General features: G+C 39.3%; 1 protein-coding gene across 11 annotated transcripts in view; it reads right to left on the bottom strand.

Moving 5' to 3' along the window:
* Positions 1-24,328, bottom strand: part of DOCK10 (dedicator of cytokinesis 10) — a 162,611-nt gene that overhangs the window by 40,687 nt on the left and 97,596 nt on the right. For 10 of the 11 annotated variants that reach the window (XM_055816762.1, XM_055816761.1, XM_055816764.1 and 7 more), the window contains 12 exons: positions 23,722-23,804; positions 16,483-16,605; positions 15,103-15,182; positions 13,397-13,584; positions 12,700-12,765; positions 11,745-11,837; positions 9,749-9,872; positions 9,476-9,597; positions 8,721-8,807; positions 8,014-8,106; positions 5,841-5,959; positions 2,898-2,967 (listed from right to left, as the gene is read on the bottom strand). In XM_055816762.1, the coding sequence (XP_055672737.1) occupies positions 2,898-2,967; positions 5,841-5,959; positions 8,014-8,106; positions 8,721-8,807; positions 9,476-9,597; positions 9,749-9,872; positions 11,745-11,837; positions 12,700-12,765; positions 13,397-13,584; positions 15,103-15,182; positions 16,483-16,605; positions 23,722-23,804 (1,248 nt within the window). The remainder of the gene's footprint in view (positions 1-2,897; positions 2,968-5,840; positions 5,960-8,013; positions 8,107-8,720; positions 8,808-9,475; positions 9,598-9,748; positions 9,873-11,744; positions 11,838-12,699; positions 12,766-13,396; positions 13,585-15,102; positions 15,183-16,482; positions 16,606-23,721; positions 23,805-24,328) is intronic. The other variant, XM_055816758.1, reaches the window with a different exon arrangement.

Raw genomic sequence — 24,328 nt, forward strand, 5'->3', positions numbered from 1 at the left:
GGAAGCAGAGCCAGCACGGAGGGTTCTTCACCCACCCAGTCAGGGCCACCTTTCACTGGCACCTTCCTTCCAGTGGCAACAGCCAGTCAGAGCTGGTAACAACTCTTCATCCTGAAAGGTGTAGAGCACCCACTGATGCTGACAGAAGGGGAAAACTGTACCCCTTTAGAAATCAAGCCCTCAAGAGAGGAATTTATCTACCAAGTTGTTCAGAACTCATAACTCTAGCATGTGTTTTATTCAACATTTTAATCTGATGATTTGGTGCTGGCATCCATTGCTCCTTCCCTAGAGCAAGAGCTCTGCCAGTGCATTAGTTGGAATGAAATTTAATTCTACCAGGCAGGTAAAAGGAATATCACTTGAAAATATCTTACTAATATTCAGCTTTGTTTCGAGAGCAGATGCCGTAAGCTTCTCCCTACGCAGTTTGACACTTCTGGGTCCAGTTGTTAAGTCAGTGTAATTTCGCATTATTATTGCATCTGAGTGACTCAGAATTCTCAACTTACTTATTCCCAAACCAGCATCTCTAAAGTAGGAATTAATTTCCTTACAGATGGATAAAAGAGATTAACAGTTATTGGCTTTTGACTGCTGCTGGAAATGGGAAAACAAACTAAATGGACTTTTTGTGTGGCCTAATAATCACCTCTTATTTCAAAGATATTTAGCTGCAATAGGTGCCTATTGTAATTAATTAAATTTATATATTACATAGGTTATTTATTTTGGAGCCTGAACAGTTCTGCTGGACCTCAGCCAAATTCCTCTGTGCTTAAACCAGAGTACTTGAGACTTAAAATTTGACTACTAAGATGCTGAGATACATCACCTGTAAACACATACCTCTATGAAGCATGAAAGCATATCCATACCATGGAAATACCAATCTACAGTTGTCAACACTAAAATTAAAAAAGTTTTCCCATTTAGTAACCTAACTCCTACCATATTTTCATGATTCTACCCATGAACACGCTAAAGTTTGAGTTCATCAGGAATGTAATTGCTTACACTTTATTCCTAAAGTTGATAAAAAACCCACAAAAACCCCACAACACCCCCCATCCCCCAAACTTATGTAATTTATACTACTTATAATCTACAAATGTATGTTATGAAAACTACTTGTTGCACAGTGAATCAGAATATTATTACAGCCAGAAGCCCATACAGACATTTGTCACTCATAGCTTCTTTCCACAACTGGGGGGGATTCTTTCATTGCTATCATGACCTCCATTAGTTCTGTCGCCACTGAACCTGAGCAGGCCAAGAGGCAAAGTGATGGCAGTATCTACCTCAGTTCTTCTAACAACCTGCAATTCTCCTCTATGCTGCTATTTGCAATACACAAAGAAGTTAATAAACATAGCACTCAAAGATATTACAACGTATTCATTACTGATTCATCTAGCAAGACTAGAACAAAATTTTCCAGCTCTCTCCCCTACAATTAAAAAGGAGAGGAAAAATTTAACACAAGTGAAGAGGGGAAAAAAAGTGTAACACCCTTAAATGACATTCATTTTTCTATTAATTTTTCTTGTCCATGCCAGTAACAGCAGTTAATACATTCTTCTCCTAATATATTCTTCTACTTAAAAACATGTTTCTTCATAAAATTCTCAACTTATAAAGCTGTTACCCAAATATACTGATGACGAGATACTTGCTGAATATGAATAGTATTATTCATAGTCATTCAATGGATATTCAATTGACACAGATAACAAGGACATCACCTTTAAAGAGGTCATGCCTTTGGTTTTTTAGGTAATACTAAAGCTTGCCTGGAACCAGACTCCATACAAAGAACATACCCATACATATTCTATATCTACCCTCTTCTTCAAAATAATAATGAAGGAATACAGCTGAGTAAACAGGGAACAGTTACAAGAATCTATACTCAACAGATAAGAAAAGAATTTATGTACAATAGCACATGCAAAGAGTTAGGATCTCGAAATTAAAATAATGACTTAAGAAAATAATCAAAAGCTTAGCTAAAAACCTATAGTTTCCTGAGAAACATGCAGCCATCTTGCAGCCATGAAGAGCATCCAGAAGTACCTCCTCCATAAAAATTACCACCTGTGGATCCTTTTCAACTACAATGAGGGCAACTCTGTGCATGTGTAATACAGATGGCCAGCTATTTTGAAGTGATAAATCTCATCACAGTCAAGAAGAATGCTACAGACTGCACACAAGCTACATTAAATGTCTCTCACTGGTACCTACTTAGCTAAAGTTTCATGATCTTTCATGTATTTATGTCCTCCTTCCCCCCTCCTCAAACCCCGCAAGGTGGGAAATTCTCAGTTTAACATCATTTCACAAAGACTGACACTAAGCCTACACTCCTAGGAGCTCAGTGGAAGGGTATTTGCACAAGGTCTTGCTTCTAAAATCTAAGTTCTAGTCATCAGCTGACTATGGGGAATTGTCCCTCCCCCATCCCAGTGCCCTTTAAGAGTGCACTGCAGCTTCCTCAGCCTGGTGTCCTATGGAAAACCAGCTGCACCATGCAGAGGAAACAGGAGCAGCCCTTCCTCCTCCTCAGTGGAGTAAGGTTGCAAGCCAGGATACAGCCAAGTTTGCTAGAGAAAGACACTCACTGCTCTACAGGATGCCCTTAAAGCACAGAGGCAGTGTAATTTGTTCAAGGTGACACAAGAAACTCATGGTGAAGAATTGACTCAGACTCTTCCAAATCTTAGTTTCCTAAGCAGAGTCACTCAGCCTACTAGTGGCAAAAAGCCATGATGTAAATGCAGAGAAAGCTACAGACAAGTACAACTGAGAGTAAACGGGGAAAAAATCCCACAGAAAACCAAACACCACCCTGCCCCGGCATAGAACAACTAATGGTATAACAGCAATCATACCGTCACATATGAATTGATGCAGTTGTCTAGTTGTTCTTCATGGCACTTAGCAACAACGTTAGTAAGAACCCTGCAAGATGAAAAAAGGGGGAAAAAAAAAAAAAGAGCTGTTTTGTGTCATAAGGCAGAGAAAGTCTATCTGATGCATCACATTCTTCTGCTATTGTAACCTCATTTAAAACAGTCCATGAGGGCTGTGATACAAATGATAAACAGCATGCGCAGACACCGTCCCACTGGGAAAACAGTCACTCCTTGGGCCCTCCACCTGCATGGATTGTGCTGTTATATATTCATCTAACAAAACGCATCCGGTTTTAATCATTATAACTGCACAGACATTACAACAAAAGAAAACTATTAACTAACCAAAGTTTATACAGACCTTGGTTGGTAAGAAATAAGAAAAATGAGAGTATGTTATTGAAACAGAGAGGCAAAAGCCTCTTTCTCTGGGAATGCTAAGTGTCAGGTTCTCTCAGATCTTGGTAATTCTGTAAAGCTCTGACACTTTGCTCATGATGGCACTGCTAATCAAAGGCAAACAGAAGCCTAGGCTCAAGCCCGAGCACGCCCCTCTCCTGCCCTGTTTCCCCAGAACCTCGGACTCAGCCCCAGCCCGAGTGCCCAAGCATTCAGGAGCAAAAGCTGAACATAGCACCCGTGCAGAATGGAGAGGCTGGACACTTGGTGCAACCATAGATACTTCAAGCTTCTGCAGATCAGCTTGGTGATCAGCAGCAGGGGAGAAAATTGCCTGGGACGTGCTGGCACCCACTGTCACAAACACAGCTTCTGACAGAAGAGATGGTGCTACTTGAGACCAAGTGCTCAGCAAAGTTTTATCTTCAACTTGTACCTGGGACATCTTTGTTTGGCATCATCCTGTTTCAGAAAACACAGGTCTGAGCAAGAATTCTTCAATTTAACCATGAGATTAACCATGAGATCATTGGGATCTCATTTTTTCAGGATACTTAATATAGAAAAGACTGCAATTTTATAATTATATTTTTATGTCAAAAGAATGGGGAAGAAACAGTTCGTGATTCTCAAATGTGAAAAATTAGCAAACTGTATCTCAAATTCAGGGGTATGCATAATAATGGTATGACTAAAATGGATTGTTAATATGCCTGACTCTGGTCCACATACAAATATTCATTTTGACTAGTATGGTGATTTGAGTGTTTAGTACCAATTCTTATTATTGGATTCAAAAGCTTTGTAATTCTTTTAAATCAGATTTTTTCATATACCTTACTTCTTGCTGTTAGTAGAAGTAAAACTTGTAGCAAAACACAAAAGCTATGACAAAATTAGTTGTACCCATTTTGATTCTGCAGCCTTTATTATGATTTGAAATTGAAATAAGTTCTGGCAAAGATGAGACAGAGAAATGATGACATGACTGGGCCTCCAGACAAGTAAATAACCCTGAGAGAGTATAAAAGGAGTAATGTTTTTTCCCCAACACATAAGCCAATCTATGCTGTCATTCTGTTGTTGTTGCTTTTAATATGTTCAACACAAGCTGCTTCAAGCTATTCAGAACAAAATACAATGTGTATATATAGGACACATCAATGAATGGCACACACAGCAGACGTGTGTATTCCTGTTGACATCAACTCTATCAACACGAAAGCTACCACACATACAAGAAAAACACTGAGAATATTTTCATTTTTTGGCCAGATGGGCGTATAATCAAATCTGAAGCATAAAAAAAATTAAAATCCTTCCATTTTTCCACCTAATCAATAAAACTATTTTTTAAACAGCTGCTGCTTCTATAGCACTTATTTTCCAGTCACTTAACCCATACCAAAATTCTAGCCTGGGACACAATTCTTCATTCTCTCTAGCCTTAACTTCAGTTCATCTGTTGGCCATAACAGGGTCCTGAACAAAGGTCTGACTGCTTCTTTCCCTTTGCAGACAGTATGCACCGATGAAATGACACTTTTACAAGGAGAGGTTCTTCTAATCCTAGTGCCTAGGTGTGGTAAAACTGGACTTGGCTCTGCAAGGTATCATGATCCTTTGATAAAGGATATTGAAACTAGCTTTCCAAGGCTAAGATAAGGAATTCTGCTTCCTTGCTCATTGAAGTTTTCCTAATTAATCCTTCTTCAGGAACTAATTCTGAAGAGCAATATGTTGAAAGAAAGAAAGAAAATATACTGAGAGCAGATTAGTCTTAACAGGGTTGCTGAGGACAGTTGTCATTTTTTCCTACTAGTTGTATTGTAGTGCCTATGTTTAGCTATGGGCAGAAGCACAACAAAAACACCTCTATGGTCAAAAGAAAATGCAATAAAACTTTCTGCCCTCCTGCAGAGACCAATAATAATCTCTCCAGTATTTTTTTTTTCCCTGCTGCCCTGATTAACAGCATCAATAAAGACAATTTCATTATGTGAGGGGTGAGAGACTCAGCAAATCATTCCAGCTGTTTGCCTGCTCACTGGAAAATGCTTCCATTGCTCTTCAGTTACTGCTGATACACTCCAATTAAAAAATGCCCCAGAACAGTGTAACCTGGTTGTTTGACTCTGCATTGGATGTGGCAAGATGCCAAGCTCTTCCTGTGCTCAACTCCACATCCCTCAGACCCAAACATAAACCAAACCAGATATTCAGCTTTGTTGGGAAGCACTTAGCTCCTTAAGAATGAGACCTTTACCTGTGGTTGTCTCAGGGTACAGAGACAGGTCCATCATAGTCAGTGATGTCCTGGTTGGTATCAGTCAGCTGCATGATACCATGCTCTTCCATGCATTATTTGCAGAGCCCTGTCTTAAGGGGGAAGCAGGCATTCTCACCTACTAAAGTCTAAATGTCATAGTCAACCTTTGTAAGAGCAGCTAAAATTGGACTAACATCTACATTTGCACTCTAGAGTGAATTCTTTTCCTCCTACAGAAAATACTCAGATACCTGGTCACAGCTGTTGCAACTTCATCATCACTGTTTTGCACCAAAACCCAGAAGAGCTGATTCAGTATTACAGGAAGAAAATTCATAATTACATGGATCTTCTCGATCCTCAGCAAATTCTGTAACAGATATAAGAAAGAAAATGAGGGATTTCCAATACAAGCAATGAAACTTGATTTCCTGCTTCAGCAGGTAAAATGCAGCACAGCCACTGGTGTAATAGCAGTAGGAAAACAGGACAACCAAGTACGGAACTGGTTTCCCATAGAGTTTGTTTCAAATATGACCATCAACACAGTTGTAGGTATTGTCTGCTTTTCAGAAATCCAGTATTTTGCTTTGCCCTGACTTAAGGGTGAGGGGTAAAAGAGAGAGAAAGCAAACACAAATTTCACATTTCACTAAGGATATGTATGTAAGAGAAAGAAAAGAACTTAATTCCTGTTCTCAAGACATGCATTTCCTTACATTTTTAGGAAAAAACATTCCTTTTATGCAGAGACCTGATAAAGTGAGCTTATTTTGGCTAAAACAATTATGTTAAAAGCATATTGGTAAAAAGTAGTACTAACACTCTGACTGAACTGACATTATATTATCTTCTCTGATCAAGGACGATATTGAGCTTTTAATTAAAAAAAGCCCCAAACTCACTCATTTGTATTCCTCCTAGTTTTCATTTCAGTCATTTCCAAATTATTCCAGAATTTCTTCAAAGGTATTAGTGATTTATAAAGAAAAGCAAAACACTCTGGGGAAAACTACTTATTTCCTGGTTATATTGCATAGTTGAACCCTTGTTGCATATGATGCTATCTCTATATTCTAATAAAATTACTGAAATCTTTTTTAAAAGGTAAACTACAAACAGCAAGTAAAAAACATTGCAATTTTGGTAGTTTAACTGACTTACTGTCTAGAAAGTTGGAAAGCTTTTATGGATTCCTAAACTTTGTCCAATATGCTCAATGGCTTTCCAAACATCAATAGTTAAGAATTTCATTCTGGAGAGGTGTAACCTCTAAATCAGTCTGATGCTTTGATTTTTTAAAACATCCCTTAATCATTTCTTTAAATCAAGACTATTTAAGAACAAAGCAATTCTTTTCAGGTCTACCTGCATCTATCAAAAAAAGTAGTAGCCACCTTTAGGGACATGCCCAGAGAACTGCCATGATTTATTGGAACTTTATATTTGCTTATTAAAGCAAAAATCTCTTCCCAAGCAGCTTTATAAAATCTGGTTAAGGTACAGTCAAACAGGAAAACATAAATGAAGTAAAGGGGAAGAGCACCTACATGATGGTAACATCTAAACCCCCAAACACCTGTTAGATATTACAGACGGCTAAATGGAAAAATAATAAATAAAACTCATATGTACAATGTTTTAAAGCTAGCACTGTGGAACAGTGTCACAGCTACCCTTCAGTCCTCTTGTTTATCCTCCTGTTAAAGTTCGGTAAATGGCTTGCAAAGCAAGAACTCTGAATGTCACCATTCATGAATAGGTAAAGAATCATGGCCCTACATTTACCTGCTGCTCTTGTCACTACAATTGTTACTACAATGCTCTCGTCATAACAATTTGCTTGTTACACTCCTCCTTTCTCACAGCTTTTGTCCTCTGCTGAACACGGTCCCATCTAATGCAGTACTTGCTTATTCATTTCATCTCTGCAAAAAGGGTACGTTCCTTCTGATTTCAGAACGTGATAGGCAACAAGCACCCTTGATTTATACATACAAATTTCCCCAAACAGCCCTTTGGAGAGCATCCAGATGTTTAGAGTGAAAGTACGAAGAGCCAAGTAGGAGGTAAGCATACAACGCATCTAAGGCAAGAGAGGACTAGCAGGAATACCGCAGCTCCATAGGCTACAGCTCCTTTTCCCAGACTTCCCTAGAGCAACATCACACTATCCTTTAACAGGGTTTGAGGCTTAGCATAGGCTGGATTATCAAAGCTGATGGGGCAGATGCAGCCGTGCTCTAAAGGAGAGGGGATAGGAGACAGCGCTGTGACCAGTCACACCAAGTCCAACTGAAGATGTCACGGACCCATGGCCCCCTGAGAAGTCTGTGCCATGTTTAGAGTTGTGAAGTGATGGATCAGTTGAGAGAAAGCCCTAAATACAACTTTACAGCACAGTTTGTGCTGCAGGTTACTTACCTTACAAGAATTGATAAAGTTTGAGGTAGGAGGCTGGGACAGATCCTTTTCCCTTTCCTGGCACTGATGGAAAAAGTTATTCAGGTATGGGTCCTAAAACGATAAACATTCACATTAATATGTATTATAGAATTATTATGTATTATAGAATTAATTATAGAATTCTATATTATAGAATTATTATAGAATTAATATGTATTATAGAAAGGATTAGAATTCAGCTCCATAAATTGGTTACAGCAACCACCTGTGATATCAAAGAACACACTTGGACCCTACTGCCTCAGACACAAGACAGACAGATCAACTTAATTTAGCTGGACCCATCGCCCAGCACAGCTGCTTTATATAACTTATTTCTAGGTGCTTTGACTACACAATTTTTTTCAGTGTTGTGAGCAATATTTTTTTCCTTACAATCTCAGGGATTTCAGTGGCCAGATTTTTACTTCTTCCTGGCATTCACAATTTAATTTCTTGCTGTCTAAACAGATATTCCATGATTTTTATGTTGGTATAATCTTAAATAATTTATCTTTTATCCTTAAAATGTGTGTTCTGTCATTGTCATCTTGCCCTTCTACATTAAAATAACCTTTAAAAGTTAGCGAAACAAATTCACACAAGATTTCAAAACATCTTTCAGACATCCCTTGACACTTTTTGTTTGTAAGCAGGTAACAGAGCTAAGAGGAAATTTGGCTTACCTGAGTATTTACTGTCGATACAACAAAAGTAGAGACTTTGAAAAGTGGTTTGCCACTATCTACCCATTTTACATCACAGCCGATCTGCTATTAAACAAAAAACAAAAAAAACAAACAACCACATTTTCCCACTTATTTCCTATTTATTCAAGTCTGCATCAAATTTTCACTGCATAGCTTTGCACATGTGCGTGCATGAACTGTGCAGGCTACTGTGCTTTGACAACCACAGAACCGTTGCAATACAAACCCACTTTTCAGCACAAGCCCCCAACCATTGTCATTCAAGGGACCGGATCACTGTCCCACCCTGTCCTCATGACAAACACACACAAGGAGGCAGATACAATCCAAAGTGGACACGATCAATGGGAAAATAGGGTATCACACCACAAAACTGGAGAATGAAGCATGATTGTGGATCACATCAGCAGCAGAATGAATGATGTCACATGGCCTGAGTTTGTGAAAAGAATCTGTCTGGTCACTCTCATTCACTCTTTGGAGAAACTGGGTATACTATTGTTATAAAATACACTTTTTCCATATACACTTGTGAATCAGCAACATATGACTCTCAGTGCAGTGGTACATATCTTAGTTTATATAGTCTATGATATGCACATGAATATTCTAAAACAGATACCCTATCTGTCATTTACACTTCCAGGTATGTGCAAATGCAAATCTCATGTAAAACATCTGGAAATAAATGCTCTGCGCCATTTGAATAATATGAAAGTACGACTTAATACCTTTCCACTAACTGGCTCTTGAAGACTCAAGTAATTGGGAGGCAGACTGCTTGCCACTGGCACGTTGTGTTCTTGCGAAGCTAACTGGGCATCTTTCAACAAAGGAAGCCATGTGTATCCCACTGTGCACAAGAACAAATCAATATGATTCTTTGGAAAAACAAGCTTCTCAAGTTCAAAGGAAGACAATAATATCCAGCCAGAAATTCTGCAATCCTTATTTGAATGTACATAATTTATATTTATAATTGAAAGTAATTCTACTACAGGTACCTGGTGTTTCCAGAGCCTCTTTCTTTTTGGCATTAGCTTTTGCATTTATGTCACAGGTGACATGATAAAATGAAAACAGAATGTGGTGTTTCTTATGGAGTTGAGTGGGAAGTTCAATTTTCACCTGAAATGTAAAATGTTACACCTCACTTTAGTTTAAGAATCGATTAAACCAGGCATCAGAGATGGTCTAAATGAGTGCCATCTCTCTCTACACAGAGGTCTAAGCACAGCCTGCCTTTGCTGGCTAATGTTTGCGTGCATGGGTAATAGATGCTCTCTCAAGGAAATTGGGATGATCACCCATCACTTTTACTTAAAACAGGTTTTTTTCCTGTCTGTCTTGTGGATGGGTATTTGCATTTATGATGAAAGAGTGTAAGATGAAAGAGGACAGAACTAAAGAGTGATGGACCCAGCTTAGAAGTGATCACCTGCACTCTAGCAGCCATAAACAGCCATCACTGTTCTCATATTTTCAGGATGACCAAACCACAAACTAAAACAACATCTCTGCTTACTGCTTCATCATCATTTCAAGGCAAAGACCAAGTAATAAAGGCTGACACAAAAATAAAAGTTTATTTACAATTTCTGCTCAGTCTTAAATCCCATATCATGCCATCCATGAATCACTACAGATTGGGTTTGAGATATTATTAACCTATTGGAATAAAAATACAAAATAATCAAAACATGTTACAAGAACTAATAAAAAAGACCCTTCGTCCTTGTGAGCTATAATAACATTTATCCAAGCTAATCCTATGCTTGAAGTAAGGTTTAGAAATTGTTGACCAACGTAAATCAGCTTATGGGTAAGAATCTAATACCATAATCATAGATATGAAATGGGGATTCAGACATGGAGATTAAGACAACTTTCTTGATAACATACTGCATTCTTTTAAAAACTGCACTTGCTTTACTAGGAACATTCAGTACAGGTGCACACCTCTTCCAGCCAAATCAGCTATTAAGATCTGAATTAGCTCTTTGTTCAAGTTGAAAATAATCTGCCCCAACCAGATGGCTCACTAGCATCACATGAAGAATGTTTTCAGAAGTGTTAAAACCCCAAACACTGCTGGCAAAGGGGTAGCGGGGGCTGCAAGATCTCTGAAGATGTAATGCTTGAAGCTCCACCTCCACTCCTAAACACAAAGCTTAAAATTGATACTTCACCGGTAGTTGTACATTATCTGCTAATCTTGTCCCTGTGTTTTATGAAGTAAATTTTAACTGAAAAAAAGGAAGTTTTTCCAAGATCAAGCCAACAGTTTGGAAAACACTGGCTATATACTAATGCTGTTTGCCAGCCTTACTGTTACACATAGAGCTGTAGTGGAAAATCCAGAACAGACATGTGACATTCACAGGCCACCAAACACACTAGTCACTGAAAGGGTGGAACTAAGTTCACCTGCAGAAAGCCTGGGGAATCAATACTTGGCTTTGGTCAAGCATAAAGATGCATATGGGACTAACATTTGGCAAAGGCCCAGGAGTGAACGCTATTCTATAGCTGCATCCTCAAACGCACCAGCTAAATGACTTGCTGCAGCCACTACATGTCACTGAATATTCTGTTCAGACCACCGGATCAACCAAAAGGCCCCAGTGCAGATCTTGTATCTGAAAGGGATTTGTTCTGACATTTGGCTCCACCCTTCATCATAATTACTGTTTCCATTAAATCCAGAGATGCAGCTGGACCCGTAACGTAATCCAGATGTGCATTTTAGAAAGCTAGACTGTTCCTAATTAATTCTACAGCATCTTAACTGTACTCAGAACATCTTACAACAGGATTCACTGTGATGATTTAAGAAAACCCCAAACAACAAAAGGTGAGGCTGTATGTAAATCTGCATAACACAGGCCCATCCAGATACACAAGCTATTGTAACAGAAGTATTCTTTACACATATTTTTCTGTCTCATTGACAAACAAGTGAGATTGGCTGATGTTTACTGAAAGAAAAAACAGACTGACCTCATCATAGAAATCAGGATTCTGGGAATGATGTAGCACAGCGGTGTAGGCTGCTGTTGTAAATAACGGTCCACCTGGCTTCCCATAAATACACTGATAAAAGTAACATGCTTTAATTACATTGTGAAATTCTGATGATGATACTACTCTTGGTATATCTAATATGCATGTACACTGGAAACAATATCATTAAAGATTGATAGTTACTTTGATCAAATATTAAAAGAAATATTTTAAGTGATCAAACCTTCATACATACTTCTAGTGAAAGTCTATTGATTCTGTGAAAATTACCCTGCACTCTACTAAGCAATGCAGATTCCTTAGACTTACTCCTTGCTGTTATCAATTTAAAAGTTTTCTGAAAAAAACTACAAAAGCAATTGCACTTTTATGCAGTTCAATACACAATACAATGCCTTTACTGACTTTTCAGCATTACAAAAGCTACCCCAGTTAACAATCTCCTTGCTGGCAGAGTCCAGTCTGGAGGATCTTGGTTACTGAGTGATGGCAACTTATTAGTGGGGAAACTACAGTACAACAATACTACACAATAGCCCTTGGTCAATAGCAAAGTTAAGAATTAAGTCTAAAGTTTCTCTAATTTTATGCTCCTCTCTTTTCAATCAAATGTCCGGAGCTCAGTAAGAAGTGTAGGGTAAAAGGTAAATTTTAGAATAAGCAAGTTGTACTGTAAAAAATGGTTAAGTTTTCTAATATTGTCTAATTCTTTCTCCTCCACCAGTTAGAGCTGGCACTGCAAAACGGCACTGTGTGAGCTGGAATCATTATGACTAGGTGGGATCAAAGAGAATCACAGTGCACATGTAGAAGGATGCATGACAACATTTGCTCTTCAATTGTTCTGAGTTAGTATAGCCCCAATTCCTTGGTTTGCTAAGTAATGTCCTCAGAAACATTGTTCTCTGAATATATTCTCACTGTGGCTCACCTTCAGTGGCTTCGCTCCTTCTTCATCTGAGCTTTTAAATTCAATGCACACTGTTATATTCCGTGCCTGAAAAGACAGGAATGTATTAAAGCTTAGATCAGAAGCGGGGTACCCATAAAAACACAAGCAAACTAAAAGCACCGAAATAAGCTCTTTTCAAAATCTCCGAGAAACATGCAGATGGCAGATGGTGTATCAGCATTTAAAATGTCTTTAAGTCACAGTGCTATCACTAGAAATAATATTTCCAAGAAGAACCAGCAAAATCTAACCCAGGCTTCAAACCGACTGTGTAGAAGCAGATTACAAAGTGACCAGCGCCTACCTGTGTCTTGTCCTTAATTAATTTTCAATCACCATGAAAATGCAAGTAGTACTCAAGCTTCATTTAAGAACTAAAAATATTACCCAGATTATTTTTATCTGCGCACATCATTTCATTAAAATACAGCCCTTCTGAAAATTTTGAAAAAGCTATTACCACATTATCTCTGAATCACTGATACAACTTCACATTAATCCACAGATTCATTTCGTTAAAAACATATTAATGTTTCACTATGGCAAAAATTGAAAAAAAAGATCAAAAGCCAAGTCCATGACTCGCATCACCTTTTCCCCCTCCTTGGGTGGTGATGAGTACTTTCAATGAGAGCTCACGCAGTACACAACTACCTGAATTGGTCACGTACTGTACCTTGTTGAAGTATTTTTGGCTATCGTACTTGAGGTGTTTTGGATATACGTATATTTGGTTCTTGTATACTCTGTAAGGGCGAGAATATTTTGTTGATTCCTGTACAAACTCCTCAACTTCCACTGTAGGTGGATGCTCCTTTATGTCATTAAATGGCTTGATTGGAATAAAAGATGAAGTTACACAGTCTTCAAAAGAACAGAAAAGAAAACCATCACATATTATTGTTTGCTTTACAGCCTTACTACTTAGAATAAGTAATATTGAGATGGAACCAGTAAAATCCTGGCTGAAATCGCAAAGAACAAGTAATGTGGTGGGAGCTTCAGGAGACTTTTCCTCTTTTGCCCTTTGCTAGAGCTACGTGAGTTTGGCTTCCCCCCCGGCAGCAGAAAGGCAGAAGTTTTGTTTCAGGTTAAACTGTCAGACAATATCCCCTGATGCACCATGGCTCCAGCCCTTGTTGTAGCTAGAGTAAATAAAGTCTTATAAAAACAAAGATCTACTTCTGTTGTTGAAAGCAAATTGATGCTAATGTGAAGCAGGGTAGTGTCGGTCCCTAGAGACATGACTGTATTGGCAAACTCTTGACAAGATCTTTGGCCAGCTTCCTTTTCAGTGGCTTTGCTTGGCAATGAAAGATTTTTAGCACTAGCCTGGCATGACTGACTTTGGGTGGGAAGGAGCTGTTATAACAGAACCGGTTACTGCTATTACAAGGCTTCCTTCAGAGCTGGCTGAAGTCAAGATGGAGATTTTAATGAATCCTACGGCACGGAAGTTTTCTAGTACAGTTTTAAAATTATTTTACAGCCTTATTCAGAGCAAGACAAATTTTCCCCATACCAAAGAAATGTTTCAGCTGTTACTCTAAAGGAGTGATGAAATTTTCATTGACTTTCCACAGGAACTGTGCACTTGACAAGCACATACACTTTAAAGCCAGACTTCACCTGGCCACAGGGCACACCAAGTAAAGGAACAGTACAAGGCCCAAGCTGCTTTGGACCATTTTGTGTACTCTGAGACATCAGTTTCTTTTAGTTTCAAAAATAAAAATTGCTTTTTAAATGTTAGTGTAACTATGTTATTTATGTAATACCATATTAAGATGGTATAAAGATGTGTGATGATAGGCTTCAGGGGAATTCCATGGTCCTGAGTTTTTGCAACAGTGGCTCACAGAAGCATGGCCCTTGAAACAGAAAGTTTAAAAAGAAATAAAAGACCCAGCAAGAAGCATCTGTCTTAGCAGCTGCTGCACTGGTGCCAGAGTGGCCTCTGAATGAAGTCCTCCACCTAGTCTACATTCTTGAAACCTGCTGCATCTCCCAGATGTTCACAGAGAATATGAGCATCACAGCCAACCAACAGTGCAAGGCTATTAACTTCAAGCTACATAAGTCCACTCAGTTCTTTGACCTAATCCCTTAGGGAACAAAAAATGGTGGTCCTTGGACTTCCATCACATGTGGATTCATCACGTTACGTTCCATATTGCTGGGGTATATCTGGCCAGGTACAGGATGAAACAAAAAAAATGGTGTAATTGAATGAAAACAGATCAAGAACACTCCCCTGCATACATTTTTCTATACCTCAACGGGCTCTTCTACCAGAATTGTCTCAAGGCAGCAATTATGGCTGAAAAATCTATGACAGTGCCCTATTTAATTATAATAATTAATTATAAAGTGGAATCATACTTGGATGTTCCAAAGGAACACAATCAACTGCAATCTCCAAACAGCCAGGTATAGTCTGTATTTTGCTAATCTTCTCTGCTCTGCAATGACAGAAATGAAAACATTTTAGAAAATTAGAACAAGGGAGATGAGACCCATCACAGGAATTAATCTAAAATGAAAAACAGACCATAATTTGAAATATAAATGTATATTAAACACATTTAACATACACCTATTGGCTATTAAACTCAAATCAAATGCAACAGCAGGAAACAAATGTGGTTTGTTTTATTTTGGATTTTTTTTTTTGTCTTTCTTGGCCTTGTTCCTACCTTCTTTTTGCAAGCAACATTATAGCATATTTTGTAGAAAAGGAAGAAACTGATGAGCCAAACCTTATGAGAATTAACTTACCCACATTTTGTTTCTAAAATCTGATTCAATTGTTCTCTAAAAGGAATTCAACGACCACTGAGAGGAGTTCACAGCACCATGGCTTCTGCAAGGGCCATGCTGAAAAGGGACCAAGACATATTCCTCGTGCCCAAGCAATCTGAGAATTGCCAAAACTGTGCTAAATTTCTTTTATCTAGGAGATGCTTTAGACAGACAAACCCAGTAGTGGTGGCTAATAAGAGTAGTCAGAGTTTCAGTAAAGTTTCCTGACCAGTAACAGCAAGATGGCACAAGAGGTTAAGGGCCCGATCCAATCCCTGTAGCTGACATTCAATCTTTCTATGATTTGATTTTATATAAATGGAACAGGATAACTTAATTGGATTAATTCATTCCTAGGTACATTTAGAGTGGAAGAGACAGGAAGAAATTCATGGTTCAATTCTCAAGTCACTTATCCAGTATAAACAAAGACTCCGCTCTAAAATTATCCTGATTTACACCTGTGTGGAAGACTATCCAGCCAAACTGCTATTCACTAATTTACAAACTGTTAAACATTTGGAGAAGTGTTTTCCCTCCAGTGTCCACTCTGCAGTTTGTCATGGAGACTCAAACAAACAAAAGCAAGGAGTGGGGAAACCATTCAAGAATGCTTTTTCATTTTTTTTTCCTCTCTTCCCCATCCCCTCCCTCCTTTTTTTCCTTGAGATAGTTTTCTTTTATTGTTTACTTCACCTGCATCTCTCCTGATGGAAGCTAATTTAAGGAATCACTATCTTTAGTTTATAACATTTATTAATGTGCCAAAGGATGTTTCAGTTTTCCTGGAAAGTCCAACCCAAAGTACTCTTTGGCAGGTAAATAGGCTAATGGAAAAAACCCAATTTAATACGGCCACTTTGGCACACTGTTAAATGAAGAAAAAAAACCTGAAAATTACTCTGCACAGCTTTATAAAGCTTTTATTCCTTCTCAAACTAAATTAAAACTGTTCCTTACCTTCTGTATTCTGTTATTAGTTTAATCAAATCTTCCATGGAAATCTTATTACTTTCTTGCCTGAATAAAGGTGAGAATCGTGAGTCTCTGTCAACATTTCCCTGATTATCTTTGAACACTGGTCTATAAAGAAAGAAAAATTACATGTTTATAAACACTCACCCACACATATATATATATATATATATATATATATGAACATTTGAAATTGTCACGTAATCTTTTAACAAGGTTATGATATGAATTCTTACACAAATTGGGCTCTCTGCAGAGCTTCAAACAAGAACGCTCTTCTGAGCTGTACATTTGCAGGAGCATAGGCAATTTCAGTTTAATTTCATTGCAATCCCAGTTCTGCAAAAACTTAAGACCTTGTTTAATCTTACACTATGCAGACAGTCCCCACGGACTGCAGGTGCAGTATGACTACTCACAGTTCAGAGTTGCTGCAGTTTAATGCTACAACATATAATCATCCAGTTCAGCATCCATCTTTTCTGCCCCCCTCTCCTGTAGCTAACTCTCACTTCATAAAGCTGGAAGCATCCAGCACCTCACTAGAGCCAGCTCTCTGCTCCCACCTGCCCCTCTGTCGCCCCGGCTGCAAGGCTGCCTTCTCCAGCCTCTTGGCAAGCCCTTGGGGCAGCCCCAGAGAGGCCAGCCCTGGCTGAGCGTCACATCTCCTGGGTCTGGTGGGACTTTACCATCTTGCTCACGTATCAAGGGCAGGACTCCTCACTTCAACAAAGAGACTGGCTCCTTGCTTCAGGGAAGCATTCTGAAGTATTCATTACCATCAATAGGTAGTTTCATCCATGAAGTTATTGTCCAATGAAAATCATGATAATTTTAAATAACAGAAATTACAGCAAGATGTCAAATCCCAACCACTGTATCTCACCATGTAAAGAAACATATGCTTTTGCAGAGCCAGTTTAGAGACCCGTACTGAATCTTCCCATGCATTAAATTTGTTCCATGTCCTCCAAGAGAATGGCACCAGCTCACTGGGGCTTACCTTTCCTTCACAAAACAAGTTTGTGGAACATGGACTAAATTTTTTGTGAACCATCTACAAAGTGCAAATTGAAATGGAAAAAAAGGATATCAGTCTATAACTGGAAACAATACATATCAGCTGCTATGCACACGGGAAAATATTCCCAGATATTACCATTCCTGATCATGGACACAGGCAGGATGATTTAATGAAGACATTCCAGTGCCCTTTGTATATCCCCAAGGGTCACACGCGCTAGCTGGGCTGGATAATGTAACAGCTATCCAAATTAGCAAACCTTGGATTCAACTGTAGTATGCAAAAATATTGCTTAACAAAAGTAAAATGTTCTCGACACTAAGTGCTGTTCTGTGAATCATTTGGCCAATCTTGCTTCCTTAATTTACTTCTCTGTTCCACTGCCAGTGAGAAGAAGAATTTATGCCAGCACAAATTGTTGCCAGATGCAAAATAATGGAGTAAACCTTTGGAAGAGGATCCCAAGAATAAGTATAAATGCACCATGTCTTAACTTAATTAATTGAAAGAAGCACCACTATTTCATTTCTTTGCAACTGTAAAGAATAATCAGCTCTTTTCTATTAGATTTTTGCCTCCAGCAGCTAGAGGGGATAAGGTCCACACCAACATGCCATGTCAAAAATCTTACGTTAGGGAGAAACCAGACCCAATTTCTGGCAGCCACCACTTACTTTGCAAATCCTATTAAACTGTTGTCAGAGAAAAAAAAAAAAAAAAGAAAAAAAAAAGATAAGATTTACTAATTATTACAGCATTGGTGACACTACGATATTTTTTGGACTCAGCACTGCTTTCCTCTCCAGACTAACAGAGAGGACTAAAACATTCAGTGATTTCTGCTGTGCCACTGGCTCTCCAATGTGATGCTGAGCACACCCAGGCCCTGGTGGAACTTATTAACTAATTCCAGCGCAGGCTCTGACACCGAACAAACCACTGCTCAGCACAGCAGGGTGTAAGGGCACTCACCAAGGAAGGGCTGGGGATGTTCATACTGTAAAAAGAAAAAGCAGCAGGTCTGTGCTGGAAGTAGCTCACTCCAGGTCAGTGGTGCTGAGCACTGCCTCCTGGGAGGCTCGGGGACTTGGCATTGTCACCTCCTCTCCTCCAGCCACTCTGGAGTCACAAGGGCTTTACAGAATCTTCCTGCCTACCACCACTCCTGCCCAGCATCAGTGCTCCCTGGGTATCATATGCCCCACCTCTAGAACTGCTCCTCATCAGCTCAGCAGCGTATCCCAGCCTAAATACAACATCTATAATAAAATCAAAGACATGAAACCAGGGATCTGCAGTACAAAACAGGTAAGTATTTTTTACACTCCAGTTTACACACAGTACTGCATTTATGTAATGCTCTTGCCACTACAAGAGCAGTTTAGATGAAATTGCAGTAGAGCAATTGAAAACAAGATAAACCTTCTCAAAACCAGGTATATTATATGTACTCAGGGAAGAGTTAGATGGCTTTATGCTGATCAAACTGTACTGGTGTCTCCATTTCCCTGGCTCATTAAAGCTGGAGAACTACCAGAGCAGCAAGTACTGCGTGTATTACGTCTACAGTTAAGTAACTGCAATCCCATGTTTCACTAGATCCTTCCAGGCTGCTGGGTGCAGACAGAGCAAGAGTGCTCCTTGTCACAGTGAACATCCCAAAGGTGTTTCAGAACAATATCTGTCACATCAAAGAAAAGGAAACGTAATAAACCATTTCTACAATCCAGGATTCCAACACTAGCCTAGTATATTAACGGTTCATTACTGCTGGTTATTTATTTACCAGAGAGATTGGAGTAAGAAAAATGTCACAGAACTAAAATCCTGAAGAGATTCTGAAGGTGTTAATTTAGGGGAAAACAAATGAACAGATTTCACAAAAGAAGCTGAAACATCATCTCAGGATTTAAAGTGTTTCTATGACTCTACTGTTCTGACACTGTTAGCTCATAGTCCACAACCCTAAAAATTCTTTAAGCACGGACAACCTACACAATCTTCATAATTTAACATTGAAACAGCTACTTTTAGAGTAGTGGCTTACAATTTGTGGAAGAATTGCTCACCTCCAAGGTTAGAGATTCAGTGTGAGATCTGCAGCTACTGTAAACCAGTGTAGCCTCGCTACCCTCACCTACATCAACCTATGCCACCTGAGAACTGAACCAGCAGCTGTACAAGCTGTTGAAGGATGAAAGTATTAGGCTTTAAAATGTGAGGTATATGAAGGCGGAGAGGATTTGAAGAAACAGCAGAGTGCAAAAACTAATCTCTGTGAGTGATGTTTCCCCACATCTACAATATGTAGCTCAAACACATATTTGCAAACTTTGGCAGTTCTGGCAGTAGTACGAGAATGGAAGATAGAATTACAGTGTGACAAATCTAACACATACTATAATTATACCTGTGAGAGCATACAGTCACCTGATCCCACCAACGCCAGTAAGAAATCAGAGAGGAACCCTGAGTCACGCTTTTGAACGATGCTAACAAACTGGATGTCACATAAGCTAATTATGAGTTTCAGTCACACGCACCATACTCAACTGTCAAGCTTTTGGCTGACTGAATGTACATGTAAAAAAATCACACTGTGGCCATCTGTAACTGCTTTAAAGGGGGAAAATTTCCACACAAAACCAGGAGTGTGGTTAATGTCAGAATGAAATAACTGGAAAACACATTTCCAAACCCCGGGTTTCGCTATTTATCATAGCCAAACCATTTTTTCCCCCTGTAGTGCAATAGCCTCCTGTGGAAACTTTTATTTTCAAGCTGTGAAAATAGAAATAGATTTTATAGGGCCAAATTATACTTTGCTTTTACCAATGAGAGTCCTGAGTAATGTTAATACATAAACAGATGCAAATAAGAGCAGAATTTGACCCAATGAACTAAATAAATTCCTTGTGCAACATCACTGATAGACAAGTTCATACACATGGTGTATTTGGTCAATGACATTTCAACTGTGTTGTCTATTAATGCGATTTATAATGAAAACATTTAAGAGCTGATAAACACACTGAAGTATATTTCCTGTAATTAATTCTACAGATGGGAGGAAAGTTTTCAGTGGTATGGGCAGTGAAGCACTGAATTAGGATGCCATCCAAAAATACTGCCTGCTGGAACTGAGGGATGTCCACAGACCCCAGCTATGTCCTCTGCCCATGTGCAGACCACCTGTGTAGCGCACGCACAAGTAGTCTGCAAAATGTTGAACTCGCTGTGCATTTGCTAACACCTCAAGCATATATTCCCATTTATATTTGTGAAATCACAGCCAGAAATATTCACTAGACAAACATATTTAGGAATGATTTGATCCTGTCCTAGGGAAAGCAAAAACACAGTATGATGCAGAGGTCTTTACAATCTTATTTTCTAAGACTGTGGACTACATATTGAAAAAGGAGCCTGAAATTTTGGAGAGAATACCCAGTGAAACAAGTAGTTGCCATCTCTGAAACTGAAAAGGTATGGGACTAGAGCCAAGGGTTTCCATTGACAAAAAGTTGCAAGGAAACAGACTCAGGAAGGCTCAAACTCCAGATATTCCCATACCTGCTGTACAGAGCATCACACGAACAAGCTCCTTTCAAACAGAGCTCTGTTGCTTTCATCCTGTCTTATGTCCTTTACCGCATTACAGGGCCAATTAACCATTCTGCACGGGATTCCATAAAGGAAATCTCTGTTCATTTACCCAGTACATGCTGTTGGGTGCAGCATCAGCAACCGCTGTCGTCCGCTTATATGAGCGGCAGGTAAGTAGAGCAATCCATCTATGGAAAACACTTCTGCTCGCATGGCTTTGGTGACTGGAAGTGCTGCTGTTATATACCATGTTACTACAACTCAAAAAACTGACATGCAGGTATAAATCTGGTGGAGCACTATTTTTTTAGTCAAGCTTGACCTACTCAAGCTTTTATTCCTTACTCCAAAAGAATGTGGCCTCTTATTACAAAATAAATTTATACAGTTATACTAATACGTCTGAGATGACCAAGGAGTTGCCAACTGGTATTTTAATGATACAATACCTGAAATAACACAGAATGGAAAGAAAAATCTTCTGAAAAACACCATTTTCTCAGTGCACCCTAGCTTGACCAGCATTTAAGATGCTATCCACCTTACAGAAGTAAAACTTAATTCATCTCTGTTAGACTTCCTTGGGCAGAGTAAGACCTGCAGCTGCAGTTTGGGCCGAGGCACAGTACTATGTAAAGCGCTTGAGCAGCACAGCTGCAGCACATACACAGCCCAGCATCTGCGTACCAACATAGCACAGCCCAGCCTGAACCCTGCTCTGCCTACTGCCCTGCACCCAGAGCAACTAGGCGATGCCACATGGAGAATCCTACAGAAGTGAAATGCACCTCCTTCAAGATAAGAACACCACCTTTTTGTATTTTTTTTTTAATTGCAAGAAACACTCTGGGATGAGGTTTGCTGAATACATGGAAGAATGTTTTAGCCTTTTCCACGTTCATCAGTGACTAGCCAGACCCTGAACTAGTTAAAATCATCATGCCACCCAAAGGTAGTTACAGCGATGACTGAGTCGCAGGACATATCACCGACAGTACTGCTACAGACCACAGGCAGGCAGGACAGACGTAATAACCCCCCTCAAGTCGGTCTGAAGCCCAGCCTGCACCTTTTGCCGTTGTACGGTCCACTACATGCTAATAGTAGCTCTGTCAGCACAAGAGTTACCCTTCAATATAATTTTGATGAATGCTCCTTTGGCTACACCGAAGTAGTAAATATTAATGAATATCTTTGAGCTTGCGATGACAGATCAGAGCACATTATCCGCCTCTCTCTTGAGCATGCAGCTACTTCTCTTGTTCCTACTGGATATTGACAAAAATGTGTATCAATAAAAAAATAAATGACCTCTTCAAATGGTTGTACCTTACTGTGCATTTTCTCCTTTGCCATCTCAAAACCATATTCTAAAATCATGAGCTTTCCCCTACATGTGGCAGGGGAAAGCACGCACTCCTGGCGCCCCACGCCGCACCAGCAGCACGCACTGTCCCCTCACAGTCCTACAACATGACTTTTTCACCTAGCACTCGCTCCTCCTTCCTCCCTACAGCTGCAGGCAGCTCTCCACCTGGCCTGCCATGGTCAGAACAGAAGCCGTAGTCAAGAAGGAATGCTTTCACTCAGCAATTGACAGCTTTCCCTTTTATAGGGAATACAAAATTGTATATTCCCTGCTCTATGCATGGCAGAAGGCAAGGGAGAGCCGTCACACAGACAGACAGTAGGGTCTCAGGGAGCTCTCATCCCACAGCAGCAGTAAGCTGAGGAAATTCCGGAAGACTGAGGAGGATAAAACAGAAAGGACAGATAAAGGAATAACATGGAAACTTGAAGGGAGAACAAAACCCAAGAAAGCTGTATCTAGTTTTGTGAGTTAACATAGTAGAAGGGGATCATGAGGCACAGACATGCCTCAGTCTCGAGGGTGAGACCAGCAAGAAATTATCCAGGAGGAAAGAAAGGAAGAACAAAAATCCATTACTGCCACTGCACTGCCCTGCAATAAAACCCAAGTGACCTGCTAAACAAGAAAATAACAGCTCTCTGTCACCTACTAACCACTAAAAATGCAAGAGTACCTGAAGCATAATCCCTCAATATCACCCCCAAGGCACTGTTTCAGGGGCACGATACCCACTAAATCATTGGTTGTATTTATCCTAAAACCTGACAGGCATCATAACAAGAAAAGAGCTTCAGACTTGTGCACCTATATTTTAAGTGGCCACTGCAACTCTATTTCAGACTATAATTATCTTTGTAGGAAATTCTTGTGAGAACTGCGACTTTGGAATATCTTTGGTAATTTTTAGCATCAAACCACTGGTGGAGTTCATGATAAATTGATATTCTGTCAGTCACTTTTGCTACTCCCTAGCAACTTCACTTTGTACTTGAAGAAAACATTCTAAGACAGTAACACTTAATGAGAAAGTAACCAATGTTCAGCTGTATGAAAAATAGGGCAATGAAATAATAGAGCTGCAGGATCTTCTGGGATCCTGGACCACGCAAAAAGTTTTGCTTAGCTTCAGGCAGAAGAAGTGGAAAAGAATAAAAGGATATGAGTCCAAGAGCAGAATAAGCTATAAGAGACTTACAAAATTATAAAAAGAATTAATACATACCTCACTGACCAAGCAAATGGCATACGGTATTTCCCCAGCTTGCTGCAGAACTGTTTATTGGATTTTAACACTTTCTGTGCACACTATGAAAAAAGAAAATGAATTATTTCATCAATATCATTATAATATCTGAAATACAGCACAGAGTACATCCAAGTACTCCTCAGCTGAAGAAGCTATAGTGCCCCTAAAATAATCTAGCCCGGTACTGCCCATAACAGAAGGTTCTGGGTGGAAAGCAAAGACATCACAGATGAATTGCATGCTGCTGAAGAATTAAAACTCTTCACCATCCCTTCAGTCAGAACTGCGTTAGTTACAGTTATTATTCCAGTTTTCTGTAACACACCCAAAGCAGATGCACTGCCTGATCTCGTAGAGAAACAGGTGCCTATTCCAACGTCACCTGTATACTAAGTGCACTAACCCATAATTTCTAAAACATTGCTGAATTTCACTCTGCTAAGACATAACCAGCATAGGAAAGCACCACAAGCGGACTCATATGTTGCAAACAACAGTACTTCATGCATTCAGTCAATGGAGCTTGGACATTTGCTTTCCTAAACATGGGCCTCCTGTGGGCTTGTCCTGTTCAGCAACCACG

This window comes from Falco peregrinus, chromosome 12 (assembly GCF_023634155.1).
Source record: "Falco peregrinus isolate bFalPer1 chromosome 12, bFalPer1.pri, whole genome shotgun sequence".
In the NCBI taxonomy this organism is placed as follows: domain Eukaryota; kingdom Metazoa; phylum Chordata; class Aves; order Falconiformes; family Falconidae; genus Falco; species Falco peregrinus.